General features: G+C 45.3%; 3 protein-coding genes across 5 annotated transcripts in view; all 3 read left to right on the top strand.

Annotated features, from left to right (window-relative positions):
• Positions 1–850: 850 nt before the first annotated feature.
• On the top strand, positions 851–9,080 carry LOC123129191 (uncharacterized). Its single transcript, XM_044549428.1, has 6 exons — positions 851–1,190; positions 1,710–1,851; positions 2,120–2,301; positions 2,424–7,776; positions 8,143–8,225; positions 8,357–9,080. Exons 1-6 carry the CDS (start codon positions 975–977, stop codon positions 8,513–8,515), a joined length of 6,135 nt encoding a protein of 2,044 aa, XP_044405363.1. The 5' UTR covers positions 851–974; the 3' UTR covers positions 8,516–9,080.
• Positions 9,081–9,155: 75 nt separating this feature from the next.
• Positions 9,156–12,453, top strand: LOC123129192 (two-component response regulator ORR3). 3 transcript variants are annotated; one of them, XM_044549430.1, is made up of 4 exons: positions 9,156–9,377; positions 10,234–10,477; positions 11,630–11,771; positions 11,864–12,453. In XM_044549430.1, the coding sequence occupies exons 2-4, from the start codon at positions 10,370–10,372 to the stop codon at positions 12,163–12,165; spliced, it is 552 nt and encodes a 183-aa protein (XP_044405365.1). In that variant the 5' UTR covers positions 9,156–9,377; positions 10,234–10,369; the 3' UTR covers positions 12,166–12,453. The 3 variants fall into 3 exon arrangements, with proteins under 3 accessions (XP_044405365.1, XP_044405364.1, XP_044405366.1); XM_044549429.1 differs by having other exon boundaries at positions 9,362–10,477; XM_044549431.1 differs by lacking the exons at positions 9,156–9,377; positions 10,234–10,477 and adding an exon at positions 10,486–11,447 and having other exon boundaries at positions 11,864–12,452.
• A 1,084-nt stretch (positions 12,454–13,537) lies between these two features.
• LOC123129189 (probable cytosolic oligopeptidase A) overlaps positions 13,538–13,843 on the top strand; it is a 6,033-nt gene continuing 5,727 nt past the window's right edge. The window contains exon 1 of the mRNA XM_044549427.1: positions 13,538–13,836. Within this exon, the coding sequence (XP_044405362.1) occupies positions 13,553–13,836 (284 nt within the window). The 5' untranslated portion in view covers positions 13,538–13,552. The remainder of the gene's footprint in view (positions 13,837–13,843) is intronic.

Here is a 13,843-nt window from a genome sequence, read left to right as displayed (position 1 = left end):
GTGAGGAATCAATGGAAGGCTGACCGCCGACAGTCTTAGCATTGATTTCCCGCGGGAAACCGAGGCATTCGTAGGATGACGAGGCGAGTGTTGCAGACTCGGCGGGCCTGCGGCTCTTTCGCGCCAGAACCATTTCGCCCGGCGCCCCAGAGCGCCCCCAGCGTGCCGGGTTCGGCCTGGTTCCGCCGGCGCCGAATTCGGCCCGAGCCGGCGAAAGTTGGGCTTCTGGGGACGCGGCTGAGCCATTTTTTGTGCACCGACGCGAAAAAATAGTCTGGGGAGAGCTTGTTGGGGGCTCGACTGGAGATGCTCTTAGCACGACGACTGCCCGACTGTCTACTACAACAAGTTGTGTCCGGCTCCGACGATGGAGGGGCGATGACGGCGGCGCGCCTTCGGCTCGCTTCGGTACTTGTAATCATCGCTAGATAGTCTACGGATTTGGATCTGCCATAATTGAAGATGAATAGATTGAAAGTTTTTCTGAAAAGAAAAGATGATGCGCCACCACACGACCTACATGCACACGGTCAGCTTTAGCCTGGCGAAATATTAGGTAAATAAAAATAGAAAAAAAATCAAGTGATAGAGCAACAAGAACAAAAACTAAATCATGTAATAAATTATTCATGGTGTCAAAAAAAATGCTTTCTTCATTTTTATAAGGCTTTAAAGACATTTCAAACAGTGTGCAAAGCAGTTCATTTTTAATTTGTCTGAAATGACTTCCAAAACTGAAACTGAACGAAGGGAGTGATAAATTATTCAAGTCGAATCAAAGCTTAGCTGCTCACCTTATACGTGAGCTAATAATTTTTTTGCCAGCTAAAAGAAGAAAAGCAAAAAAAAAGGCAGAAAAGAAAGAGGAAGGTGGCGTAGTGCAGCCGTGGTGGTGGGCGACGACGTCTCTGATTGGTCAGAAGCCAGCCAAAATTCCACTCCAGATTCCCACCATCGGCCCGCCGACCAACTCCATGGCCGCCGCCGGCGACGACGCGCCCGCGGGGCTCTTCTCCGGCGTCTGGTCCCGCCTCCACGCCGCGGCCTCCGTCTGGCGTCGCCGGGGCCAGGCCTCCCAAGACGGTGACGGGGAGGAGGAGGAGTCCACCGTGCGGTCGCGCCTCGCGAGGCGGGCCGCGGCGGCGCGGCGGGTCGGACGGAAGCTCGCCTTCGTCTCCTTCAACCTCGAGGTGAGCTAGCTCTTGCTCTGGCTCTCTCCCAAGAGAGCTTGGTTCAGGTGGGACGGAGGCAGGGGGGCGCTTCAGGTGGTTGCTTGTATGCGCAAGCGAAATCAAGCGGTCGTTGCTGCCCGCGATCACGGATGAGTCCTTACTTCTTACTTTTGGCTGGAGAAATCCAGCAGTACCTACCGCTGAAATTTGCTGGAGCAATTCGTCTCCACTTCTTTGGACAAACTAAACTAGAAACCAGAGTTATTCAGTGATCATTAATTCAGTATTCATCGGACAACTGGACTGCACAGTCTGTGATGTTCTTGCTTGTTTCAAACTTTTAACTACTCCATGTTCAGAAACAATTTACACCTGTTCAACTAGAATGGACAATCTGTTCTGTTCTTGTTATTTCAGAAACAATTTATGCATGTTTGCCTGTTTGTGACAGTGATAATAGGCTGCGGTATTTTACATGTTCGCTGTTTCGGCGCTTGGCTTCGTACTGATTGTTCATTTGTCTTTTGCATTGAGCAGGTGCTGGTATTCATCTACGCGTTCTGGAGGGCGAGGAGACGGAGTCTGACCTGGAGGCAGCCCATCCAGGTGCTGCCGGTGCTTGCGGTCCCTGCTCTCGCCACGCTCATATACGCCGCCTTCGTCCGCTTCACCAGAATGCGTAATAATTTTCGCTTCCTGTTTCATATCTGGATTTCGACATTCGTTCGTGCATGCACCCAGAACATATGAATGATGCTGCTAGTTCTAAAGCAGTTGTCCACTCCTCCCTGGTCACAAATCACCCAATGTGGAGTTATAGACTTGTTTTTTTTTAAGTCCGAGTAGCAAAATCTTCCCAAACCGCTAAAATTGAGTGCCTTGTATGTTCTGATAATGCGTTCGTGACAAGTATCTCCTGAGTGACCCCAGCTAATCTTGCTCTGCAGTTGACCTAAAGGACAAAAGAACACTTGAAAGACTTCAAGAGGACAAGCCGCAAACTGAGTGTGAACCAAGGGATTCAGTTGACCTCAAGGACAAGGAAACGCTTGAAAGACTTCAAGAGGACAAGCAGCGAACTGAGTGTGAACCAGGGGAGTTTGACCGGGACAACCAAAACAATGTCCAGGTCTGTCTGTTTGTTTCAACCTAATGTTCTGCAGATAGTTTTAATCCACCACTGCCTTTTAGTCCTGTTCTTCTGACATCGTCCTTCTAGTTAACATAATTGGTGTTTGTTTGCTGGTGCAGAACTGTGATGATGTGGACGATGCTAGTAATTCTCTGGTTGGAACTGATTCAGCAGCACAAACTGCTAAGCTTATGAAACATCGCCAGTCGAGCATTAAGCATAGAGATGATGATGGAGCAGATATGGCTTGGGGTCATAGCAAGGATTTCCAATCAGCACCCTCAGGTGGACTAAGGATGAGAAGATTGTCAAGTGCAAAAACATACATGACCAGCAGCAGTTTTATAGAAAGAAGTGTGGAAAAGACACAGGAAATGCCATCTGTCTCTGCACATTTAGATCAGCATGTCCATGTCCCTATTTCCACTGAAGATACTATTTCGTATCATTTTGATGATTGCCGCAGCATGCATGCTCAACCTGCAGATACCCCTCAAGAATTGTCTGAAGGAGATGGTGACAAAGAAGGGTTTGATGGATTATGGGACATTGTGGAAACTCGTTCCAATTCCAGCAAGGAGAATCCCATATCTCCAGTTGGTTCTCATAATAATTTTTATGACGGAGACGATTCACGCTCCCCTGCATCTTCACCAGACGACTTTGTTGCTCATAATAGCTTAAATGACTTCAGCCCTGACCTGTCTGGTCTGGTACTACCTGCATCAGAAACCTTGAAAATGTTGCCTCCCGAAGGTGTCAGGGAGGAAGCATTGCTTGATCCACACAAGTCAGAAGTGTTGCATATGTATTCTTTGACTCCAAAGGAGAGCCCTACTCCCTATGCAGTCAATGACAAGGAACTGCCAATCACTCCTGACATGGGGACCTATTCAGAGTTGCTTGGCGAGGGAGTCGAGACAGAATCGTCCATATTCCATACACCAGAGGACAGTACGCCATCCTTCATCTCAGAGGAGGTTTTACTGTGTCCACCTGCAGTCAGTAATATCGAACATTGCTTGGGGACTCCAGAGTTCTCTTTGTGCGGTCAAGAGACTGAAAAAATTGAAGTTGTTGGAAGTGTCAGCTTTACTAATGACAGTCCTGAGTTAAGCTTCTTATCCTCTCCAGAATTAGTTGTGGAGAGTGCTGAGGATGCCATTGAGAAAGAATTATGTGAGTTAAACTCAAAGGAGGAGACTACTATGCTCATCAGTATGGAGGAGGAACCTTTGCAAGGTCCACTTATAGTCAGTACTGGTACTAGTGAACAATGCCTGGAAACTTCAGATGTCTCTTTATGCATTCAAGATACCAAGGCGGGGGAAGTTTCTGGAATTATAAACTTTGTTACAGCCACTCCTGAATTAATGTATACAGCGTCTCCGGAGTTACTTGCAGAAGGTGATGAGGACTTGAAGGAGGATAAAACGTCTGATTTGCATTTACCGGAGCAGAATGGCCTACCTTTAAACATTGAGAAAGAACCTATTCTGGATTCACTTGTAGCTGATACTGCTGAGGATGTCGAGAGAACAGAAGTTCATGATGTTGTCCAGGAAGGTTCTTTTGAATCAGAAGACGAGGAAACATTTAATAATCCAAATCTTGTTGTCACTTCTTCAATTGATGATAGTAAAAATCAAAATTTGATAAGTGACTCAATGCTTGTTCAATTTATTCCAAACACCGACATAAATGAAGCTCTTGAAGGTGGCTGGGAAGCAGTTTCTGAACCGCTACATCAAGGCCCTCGCCATTCTGAAGGAATGTTCTTATCTCCCGGGGAGATCAATAATGACGAAATCTATTCTTTGACTCCAATGGAGAGCCCTACATTGTATGCAGTCAATGACAAGGAGCTGCCAATCACTCCTGACATGGAGAGCTATCCAGAGTTCTTTGGCGAGGGAATTGAAGAGATAGTATCGTCCAAGTTCCATATGCCAGAGGAGAGTACGACGCCCTTCAATTTGGAGGAGGTTTTACCGTGCTCGCTTGCAGTCAGTAATATAGAAAATTGCCCCGGGGCTCCAGAGTTCTCTGTATGTGGTGAAGAAGAGACTGATAAAATGGAAGTTGCTGGAAGTGTCAGCTTTATCAATGTCAGTCCTGAGTTGAGCTTCTTATCTTCTCCAGAGTTGGTTGTGGAGAGTGCTGAGGATGCCACCGAGAAAGAATTATGTGAATTAGATACAAAGGAGGACAATGCTATACTCATCAACATGGAGGAGGAAGCTTTACAAGATCCGCTTATGGTCAGTACCAGTACTGTTGAACAATGCTTGGAAACTTCAGATGTCTCTTTACGCATTCAAGATGCCAATCCTAAATCGATGTACCCACCATCTCCAGAGGTACTTGGAGAATATAATGAAGAATTCAAGGAGGATCAAACGTCTGACTCGCACATACTGGAGGAGAATGGCCTACCTTTTAATTTTGAAAAGGAACCTATTCTGGATTCACCTGTAGCTGATACTGCTGAGGGCGTCGAGATAACAGGGGTTCATTATGTTGTCAAGGAAGGTTTTTCTGAGTCAGAAGGCGAGGAAGCATTTAACTATCAAAAGCTTGCTGTCACAGATTCGGAGGATGATAGTGACACTCAAAATTTGATTATTGATTCAATGCCAGTGAAATTCATTCGAAACAGCGACCTAAATGAAGTTCTTGAAGGTGGCCAGGAAGCATTTTCTCAGCCACTATGCCAAAGCACTCGCCATTCTGAAGGAATGTTCTTATCTTCAGCGGAGATCAATAATGATGAAGTCTATTCAAGCAACTCAAATTCATATGCCAATGTGGTGGAAGATGCTGCACCCTCTGAAGGACTTTCTAAGTTTGAAGATGAAATGTCTATTGCTTCTTTAGATACTCCCATCTGCCTGGATGAGGTTAAAAGTGCAGCTATTGTTGACATTGATATAGTCAGTCCTAAACTGAGCCTTCAACCAGAGCTGCATGATGTGGGAGTTGAGGAGAATGAATTTTCCAAGTTCCATGTACCAGAGGAAATCAGAACACCCTTCAATTTGGAGGAGCAAGTTTTGCTATCCCCAGTTGCGGTCAATAATACTGAATACTGCAGGGAGACTCAGGAGTTCTCTTTGTACAATCAAGAGAATGAGGAAAGGGAAGTTGTTGAAAGTGTCAGCTATATTAAGGTCAGTCCTGAGTCGAGCCTCTTATCCTCTCCAGAGTTTGTTGGGGAGGGTGGTGAGGATGCTAGGGAGAAAGAAGCACACGAATTAAACACAAATGAGGAGAATGAGACACTCATCAATTTGGAGGAGGAACCTTTACAAGCTGCGCCTGTGGTCAGTACTACTGATCAGTGCTTGGAAACATCAGAGTTTTCTTTATCTAGTGAAGTTGCCAAGACAACGGATGTTCCAGAGATTGTTAGCTTTGTTACAGTCAGTCCTGAATTAAACTACTCTGCATCTTCAGAGTTACTTTCAGAGGGGGGCGGGGACTTACACGAGGATGAAACGTCTGACTTGCACTTACAGGAGCAGAAGGCCCTACCTTTTAATTTGGAGGAGCCTTTTCTGGATCCACTTGTAGTTGATACTGCTGAAGATGCGTTGGCTACATCAGAACTTTTGATATGCAGTGAAGAGGTCAAGATGACCGAAGTTCATGGAGTCGTCGAGGAAGTTTTCTCTGAATCAGAAGACGAGGCAGCATGTGACCATCCAAACCTTGTTCTCGCCTCTCCAGATGATGATAGTACCGCTCAAAATTTGACAAGTAATTCAATATCTGCTCAGGTCATTCCGGACACCAGTGTAAAGGAAGCTTCTCAAGCTGGTCAGGAAGCATGGCCTGAGCCACCACATGAAAGCATTTGCCATTCTGAAGGAACATTCCTATCTTCAGGTGAGGTCAATCATGATAAAGTGACAGTTGAAGCACCATTTGCTGGTGAGGGAGGACTTTCTATGCCTGAAGATGAAATAGCTTTGACTTCTCTAGAGACTTCCATCTTGCTTGATGAGGTTAGAACTGCAGAAAATTTGGCAGCCAACTCTGAACCTTCTCAGTCCATCCCAGACATCAACGGATTTCAATCTCTTCACGACCAGGAACAAGCTCCATCTGAAACACTGCAGGACACTAATTTTCTTCTCGAGGGAAGCCACACATCTTCAGATGAGGGTATAAACTCTGAAATATTTTCGCTGTATTCCAGGTCATCTTCATGTGTTTCAGAGATCAACATGCTGGAATCTCTCAGAAGTGGAACATCTTCTGAACCGGACAATGATCGTGGTTTAAGCTTTGATGAGAGGAACCGTGTGATATTTCATAACATGGACAGTACAGAAAATAACACAAACAACCCAGTGACTGATGAATCTATCCTGGAGACCAACATGATTGAAACTCTTAATATTGCTGATGAAACAACTGCTGATTCACCGCATGAAGTTTCTTCAAACTTTGTGGACTCTTTTGTAGCTCCAGATGTAATCAATGGCATGACACAATCAGATCAACACTTGGACTTATCATCCTCTTCATTTGCTCCGGTGGTTGATGCATTTGAAACATTGCAAAGTGGTCAGTTTTTTTCTGAGCCTCAACTCGAAAATGATGTTATGTTTGAGCAGACCCACATGTCCCCTAAGGAGGCTGACGATGCTGAAAACTATTTCACCAATACAATTGACGATCCTCAAGATAGTGAGAGAACATCAACTGTAGCTTTGGAAGATGAAGATGATTTAACTCTTCATAAGGCTTACATGTCTCCTGAAGATATCAGTGAAGTCAAAAATTCTTTGGCTGATGATTATGCTTCAGATCTTCCTCACATGCCGGAGAACCATTGCTTCAGCGAAAAAGTATCACCTGAATCTCAGGACCCCTTAAGTTCTGAGGAGATTTTGGTTTGTCCAGAGGGTTTGAAAACTGAAAATGATTTAGACGGTGTAAAGTCATCCTTGTATTCTACAGAGGCCAACTTGGCAGAACCTTGTGGCATTGCTCACGAAGGAACTCAGCAACAAGATGAAACCATGTTGGGTTTTGAGGAAGCCAGTTCTGAATATCACTATGACAATTCAGGGTCCCTAGATATTCCAGATGTCACTGTGGCGGAGAGTCTTCAAGCCGCAGAGAGATCATCATCTGAGATACTTTACGATGGCATGTTCAGTTTCGAGGGGACATTAATATCTCTAGATGGCGATGACAATGCTGAGGATTTTCCTAACAATTCAGGTTCTGTTATGCATACTGCACAGACCGACACAACAAGTCTCCCTAGTCTTCAAGAAGGGTCTTTCAAGCCAGAAGATGAAAATCCAGTTAATTCTATCTCCCCATATGAGGTTGATACTGAAGAATCAAGTAGCTCAAATCATGGTAATTCCAGCTCCGCTTCATCTCGTCATGACATCAGCTTCATGGAGGCTCCTCGGCCCCAGGAACTGCCTATAGACGCTGGAAGGGAAAAAGGTGAATGCCTGTGAAATAGATCCTTGTTATTGCTGTTATTTGCTATGCTGCCTTGCTTAGAAATATCTGGATCTGAAATGAGTGGTTTTACATAGAACAATCTGCACTCACTCATAGTGCACTTGGCTAAGATAGTGTCCTATATGTTTTACATAAGTCTAGAACTAGAAATAGGAAAGAGTGGTATGAAAATAGTGACAGTGCTATTCAAAGTGAAAAATAAAAAGGAACCAGTTCAATAACCTTTCTTTATCGATTATTAGACAGTACAGCTATATATATGTGTGTGTTCATCGAATCTGTACTGTCACTTCATTGGAGAAAATGAAACTGGATCTTTATTAGCTGACGCCTCTTATTCTTCAGTTCTGCTCAAGGATAAGGAACCAAAAGACAGTAAATCTGAGGTCATGAAAGAGACTGTCGAAGATTTGGATGACGACCATGAGGTGAGTAGCACTCCCTCAGATGCTGCTTTGAACTTGTATCTTCTTTATTGAGGTGAGTTGTATGATTTTTTTTAATCATGATTGAACAAGGTAACTGAACTCTGCTTACTGGTTTGATATAATTTCTGCAGAGGAAACCAGTAGTCACAATCAGTCATAGCACTGGGAGCAGTATTGTATCTGAACTAGCTGACTTGCAGTACACCCAGTCAGTTGATGATGATACTGAAACTCTTAGTGCTCCTCTACCTTCATCTGTTGCTACAGATATTTTGAAGCAGACCAAATGATAAGGCTGCATGTGTTTCAGTAGAATGGTCAACTACTGAGTAACCTCACAAGAGCATCTAAAAGCTTGCGACTGGAGCTGGTTCTTTTTCTTTTGTGTAAAGCTTCTAATACTGGAGATTGGAGATTGTTCTTTATTAGTTTCGTGTGCTCAGAGGACGAGGGAAAGAAGTCCAATACATGGAGTTTTTGTACAAAGTAATACGGGAGTTCTCAAAATCATCATCTTGAGGTGAAGAACAGGAATCGCCTCTGGATTGAGTTGCTTGCGCTTGGAGTGGAAATGTCCTAATTCTTGCCTTTTGCCGTCAAGAATCGAGGATTTGATGAAAGATAAGGCTCTTTCATAGTTTTCTCTCTCTTTGTTTTTTAGTTTGGATTGAAGTTGTATAGCTCTGTATATCTGGGTAAATATACTGCCATCAGTAGCCCATGTATAATATGTCATAGTGTGATATTCTTTAGGCAGTGGTACTTTGCATGAGTGCCTCATTTGGTGCCTTATTTTGTATGAGTTGAAGGGTATTAAAGCATTGGAATTTTACAACAGAAGTTTCTGTTTTGATTTCGGTAATGAGTAAAAGCGAGTGATTCTGCTAGTGCACTTCAAGTTGGTACATCATATATCTTGTCAAATATTTTCCCTAGTTTTTTCATATACTCATATGCATTCCAATTTTATTTCTTCAATAATTATTGCTATTTTTTGTGGTTTATGAATTACCGAGGCTTTCATTATAAATTTGTCCTGCAGCTATTGTACATAACTATTGTGTTGCAGTTCTTTATCAGTCAAACAATGGCTCTCTGTGAAGACCATCGCATCCATGTCCTGAGACAACCCCATCGGAGATACTACATTTGGTAACTCAAAATTGTTGCATCTCATGTTACAAGATGTGTGATACTATCTTGTTTCTGATAAGATCTAGTAAACTATAGTTCGGTTCAAACTAGTTTGTCTACTTGTCATATATATGAAATTTGGGTGTATTTCTGTGATTTGTGTGATTGATAGGATATCCTGAGAACTGTCAGCCTGTCACCACTCGCTGTAGATGAACCGTGTTTAATGAGGCTTGTCTGATTTGTCAGTACTTGTCTGATACAATGCACTTTGATTGATTAACTCTCAGTTGTGCATCATTGCGTTCATGCCACCAGCTGTCAATGAACTGTTACAATCTCGTGGTTTTTGGTCGGCGGATCATGGTAGATGCTTCAGATCACAGTGACATGGTTGACTTGCATAGAGTATCGATCCCAAACTTTAATTTTTTTTGTCAATCTCACGTAGTGCTGTGGTTAACTGTATGTCAACCCATTAAATCTTTTGGATGGTAATGCTTGATGTGAACAGCCTGAAATCAGGGACCTCATGTGCTCCATGATGCCATCTGTCTGATGAAAGATGTGTCTTGTAATGCAGGCAGTGTAGTCTGAGTTTGTATATTTTTCTAATGCAAACCCACAATAGGTGCCCTCGGAGTTGAAGGACTCTGATAGTAAGCAATGTGCCACAAACTCGGTATATTGCATCAGTTTTCCTGTAGATTATATTTTTCAGGTCCTAAATTTGTACCATCTTCATTTGAGTGCATGTACCACATCACATGGTTGACATTTAGCCTTGTAGTTCTTATGTTTACCAGAAGCAACAGCTGAATTGTGTTTCTCTTGAGTTGACCTTATTGCTTCTGTTCTTTTGATGTTTACGCAGGAGCAGCGGCTCGTGCATGGGCAGCTAACACCTGTACGCTTCTGAATATGAGCCAGTAAAATACCCCGGAAAGAAATAAAAGTTGTGCAGCTCCCGAGATCGATGAGCGGTACCAATCCCCCTTCCGCGACCAGCCATGTTGCCATCACACGCCATCCGCTGGAGCATGGATGCGGGCACTCTGAATGGCAGTCCAGATGCAGAGGAACTGACTCCCACGAGTTTAAAAAATGGGCTTCTTCAGGTCAGACATCATGTTTCAGAATCTCTGGGCTCTTATATCTTTGGTTGCCCCGCGAATTATTGCACGCTTCTGCCAGTTCAATATTGGAGCAGGGTCGGGGTGGGGGCAGTAGTTGCCGCGCACAAAAACTAATGATCCGAAAGATGCTCTATTTCTTAATTATATGCTGAATGTGCACAGTTCGTGCGTGATCACAAACATTATTCTGTGGTGCTCCAGAATTAGTTACTCTTCGCGACGTGGATGGTTTAGTACACCTGCTGTTGGGTGGGCAACATAGGCTGTGGCCGGGGTAGATATATGATGCACAAACCTTGTCTTAAAGGTTCTTTTGAACTCTGTCTCCGATTTCAGCGCCTTACATTGCTTACCTTAACCCTTCCTTGCTCGGCCTGGAACGGTCGACAGGACAGGTTCAGTGTTTGGGCCATAGTTTTTGTTGGCCGAAACAAGAGACAGTGCACCTAGCAAAGTTGCCCGGCTCTTTGAGATGTATCCGAATTAGGCAACCAACTAGCGCGATATGGAATCATGAGAGTGAAGCAAGCATGCATGCCCATTGTCTAGAGATCAGCCTACCGAATCAGTATACTAGTCAGGATCTGGATCTTGTTTAGGTTTGAGCATAAGAAAACCAAGCGATAACCGGTGAGTCATCAGGAACGGAGCGGATGAGATCGAGCGAGGTTGTTTAGTTAGCGCCCTAATCCTCCTAATCACTCACACCTGCGTTTGACTTGCCTGATGCTTGGCATTTTTAATCAGATGAGGGTGCTGATCATCATCATCATCATCTGCCCTGGCCCTGGGGTCACAGTGCTCGGCTCAATTGCGGCATGTGCAACATGTACTAGTATAATCTGGGGACCCGGGAATCGAATTACAAAACTTGGGGATTATTGATTGGTTTGGATAGTATTCTGTTCTGCTTCGCGTAGGCCAGCGCTGCGCCACCGGCTCTCCGGATTTGGTTAGATCTCATCCCTTTGTTTTTTCTTGCTGTACTTTGTACTTTGCATTGCCTCCTTTTCTTGGGGTTCTATTCTACTCCGTGGGACGGCCCCTCGCTAACCGCCCCTGTATATATAAAACCGCTGCTTCCTGTTGCCACCTTGCCCAGCTAAGCCACTTACTTGTCAACCAAATCAACAGGCATCACCTTCATCCATCCCCTTCTGCTGCCTCTGCCCGATGTCGACGACGGTGCAGGAGCCGCCGCACGTCCTGGCCGTGGACGACAGCCTTGTCGACCGCGTCGTCATCTCCAGGCTCCTCCGCAGCTCCAAGTACAGAGGTACCACCTCATCCCATTCCATGACTGAATCTGAACGGAGAAGAAATGAGCCTTGAATGAACTGAACTGAAACTTCTTCCTAATTTGTGCAGTGACGACGGTGGACAGCGGGAAGAAGGCGCTGGAGGTGCTGAGCCTGGGCCACGAGAGCGTGCAGCTGATCATCACGGACTACTGCATGCCGGAGATGACCGGCTACGACCTGCTCAAGCGGGTCAAGGAGTCGGCGGAGCTGCGCGGCATCCCGGTGGTGATCATGTCGTCGGAGAACTCCCCCACCAGGATCCGCCGGTGCCTCGACGAGGGCGCGGAGGAGTTCCTCATCAAGCCCGTGCGCCCCTCGGACGTCTCCCGCCTCTGCAGCCGTGCCATCGCCGCCATGCCCATGCGGTAGCAACGGTCGGTCACGGCGCCGGCGTGTGCCGTGCTGCTGATCGGTGCTAGTCTGCTAGCTTGCTAATCCAGTCCTCCTCCCCCCTCTGTTGAGTTCTCACTGACGAGATAATCCCATGTACATGCGTGATGCGTGTGCTGGTTGCATGGTGAAATCAAAACTGAATGAATTCCATGGCAATCCACGGAATGTATGTATTCCAACTTACCAAGGTATGAAATCCACAACTAATGGTGAAACAGTAAAGCGTTAGGCCAACAATGGAAAAGGCTCCATTATTATTATTATTATCTAACAAAAACCATTAAAAAAATAAATCTGGTTGAGCAATTGACGATTTATGAAACTTTAATCTTGTTTCAAGTAAAAAAGAAATCACACATGGCATTTCGATATTATATTATCCTCTGCAACAACCTTGTGTGGGTGGGCATCGGAAATCCGTTGGTGCTCCCGGGAGCGCGCGCTCATGCATGCGATTTTTTTTTCAAAGTGTGAAAAAATTCCAAACAAAAATTTGGCGTATACATCTCGACATTATATGTCTGCATATCAAGTTTCGGAGAAAACCGATATTTTTTGTGGCTTGTGTAAAAAAGACAAAAGGATGTCTTGTCTTGTGAAAAGCATTTTTAAAACCAGATTTTGTCTTCTTCACAGGTGAGACGCGACACATAAGTTGTCGGTTTTTCACGAAACGACTTTTGTGAGCATGTACAATATCGAGATATACGCGCCAAGTTTTTGTTTGGAATTTTTTGACATTTCAAAACATGTTTAAAACACATTTAAAAACCAGGAGCTCGCGCTCTCATGTGTCAGCACACCACTCTCGAAAACTAGTTGTATTCAATCGAGGAACTAAGTAAAGGTTGGTAGTTAGGAACAATATATGACTGTATCCCAAGCCTAACCCAACAAGGGATGAAGCCCTAGTACGTTCGATACCCCGCCTATGTCGACAGCGAGGCCTATGGTGACTTTGTCAATCCTGAGGGTTTGTGCCTCCAAAGTTGGGCTGTTTCTCATGCCGCTGATAAAAAGCCTATATATGTCTACCTGCAAAAGAAGAGCCTATTCCCATGCCGCCGTTAATTATAACCATACGATTCGAACAAAAGGTTTGTGTGAGTGTACAAAGTTTGGACCTGCCGAGTGGAAAACAAGTGTGTTTAGAAGCTTTTTAGTTCGAGTGCAAACTGTGACGTAATTACAAGTGGATTGAGGTGTGATGAATATTCATTACAGTTTTCCTTCTCTGATAAATATATAGATTTTTTTTTGACAAAGGACGGCGTGGCGTGGCGTGCGCCGTCCAAAAACCCCGAGGGGATAATCTCTCTCCCGCGGCGGCCCATCCAAAGCCCACACGTGGTGTGACCGAGCGATGGGCCCGGCACGTCAGCGCAGCACCCTCGTGCTCCTCGTCCTCCTCCTCCTCCTGGCGGCGGCCATGACTCCCACGCTGCTCACTTGCGCCTCCCACCTCCTCTCCCACTCCGCCCGCCGCCTCGCCCGGAACCCTACCAGCCCCCTCCCCGCCCTCCGCCTCCTCTCCCTCCTCCCCGCCTCCTCCCCGCTCCGCGCCTTCTGCCCCCGCGCCCGCCCCTCCCCAATCGCCTGCTCCGCCTACTCCACCGCCTCCGCCATGGCGGACGCCGCGGATGATACCAGCAGC

The sequence above is a fragment of the Triticum aestivum genome, chromosome 6A (genome assembly GCF_018294505.1).
Source record: "Triticum aestivum cultivar Chinese Spring chromosome 6A, IWGSC CS RefSeq v2.1, whole genome shotgun sequence".
Classification (NCBI taxonomy): Eukaryota; Viridiplantae; Streptophyta; class Magnoliopsida; order Poales; family Poaceae; genus Triticum; species Triticum aestivum.
The sequence above is the reverse complement of the archived record's forward strand: the minus strand, read 5'-3'. Positions and strand labels throughout refer to the sequence as shown.

Coding starts and splice junctions, on each gene's coding strand:
- LOC123129192 (XM_044549430.1), top strand. CDS start 10,370: ATGTTGCCATCACACGCCATCCGCTGGAGCATGGATGCGGGCACTCTG. Junction 10,478..11,629: donor TAAAAAATGGGCTTCTTCAG/GTCAGACATCAT, acceptor CCAAATCAACAG/GCATCACCTTCATCCATCCC. Junction 11,772..11,863: donor CCGCAGCTCCAAGTACAGAG/GTACCACCTCAT, acceptor TAATTTGTGCAG/TGACGACGGTGGACAGCGGG.
- LOC123129191 (XM_044549428.1), top strand. CDS start 975: ATGGCCGCCGCCGGCGACGACGCGCCCGCGGGGCTCTTCTCCGGCGTC. Junction 7,777..8,142: donor AGACGCTGGAAGGGAAAAAG/GTGAATGCCTGT, acceptor CTTATTCTTCAG/TTCTGCTCAAGGATAAGGAA. Junction 8,226..8,356: donor ATTTGGATGACGACCATGAG/GTGAGTAGCACT, acceptor TAATTTCTGCAG/AGGAAACCAGTAGTCACAAT.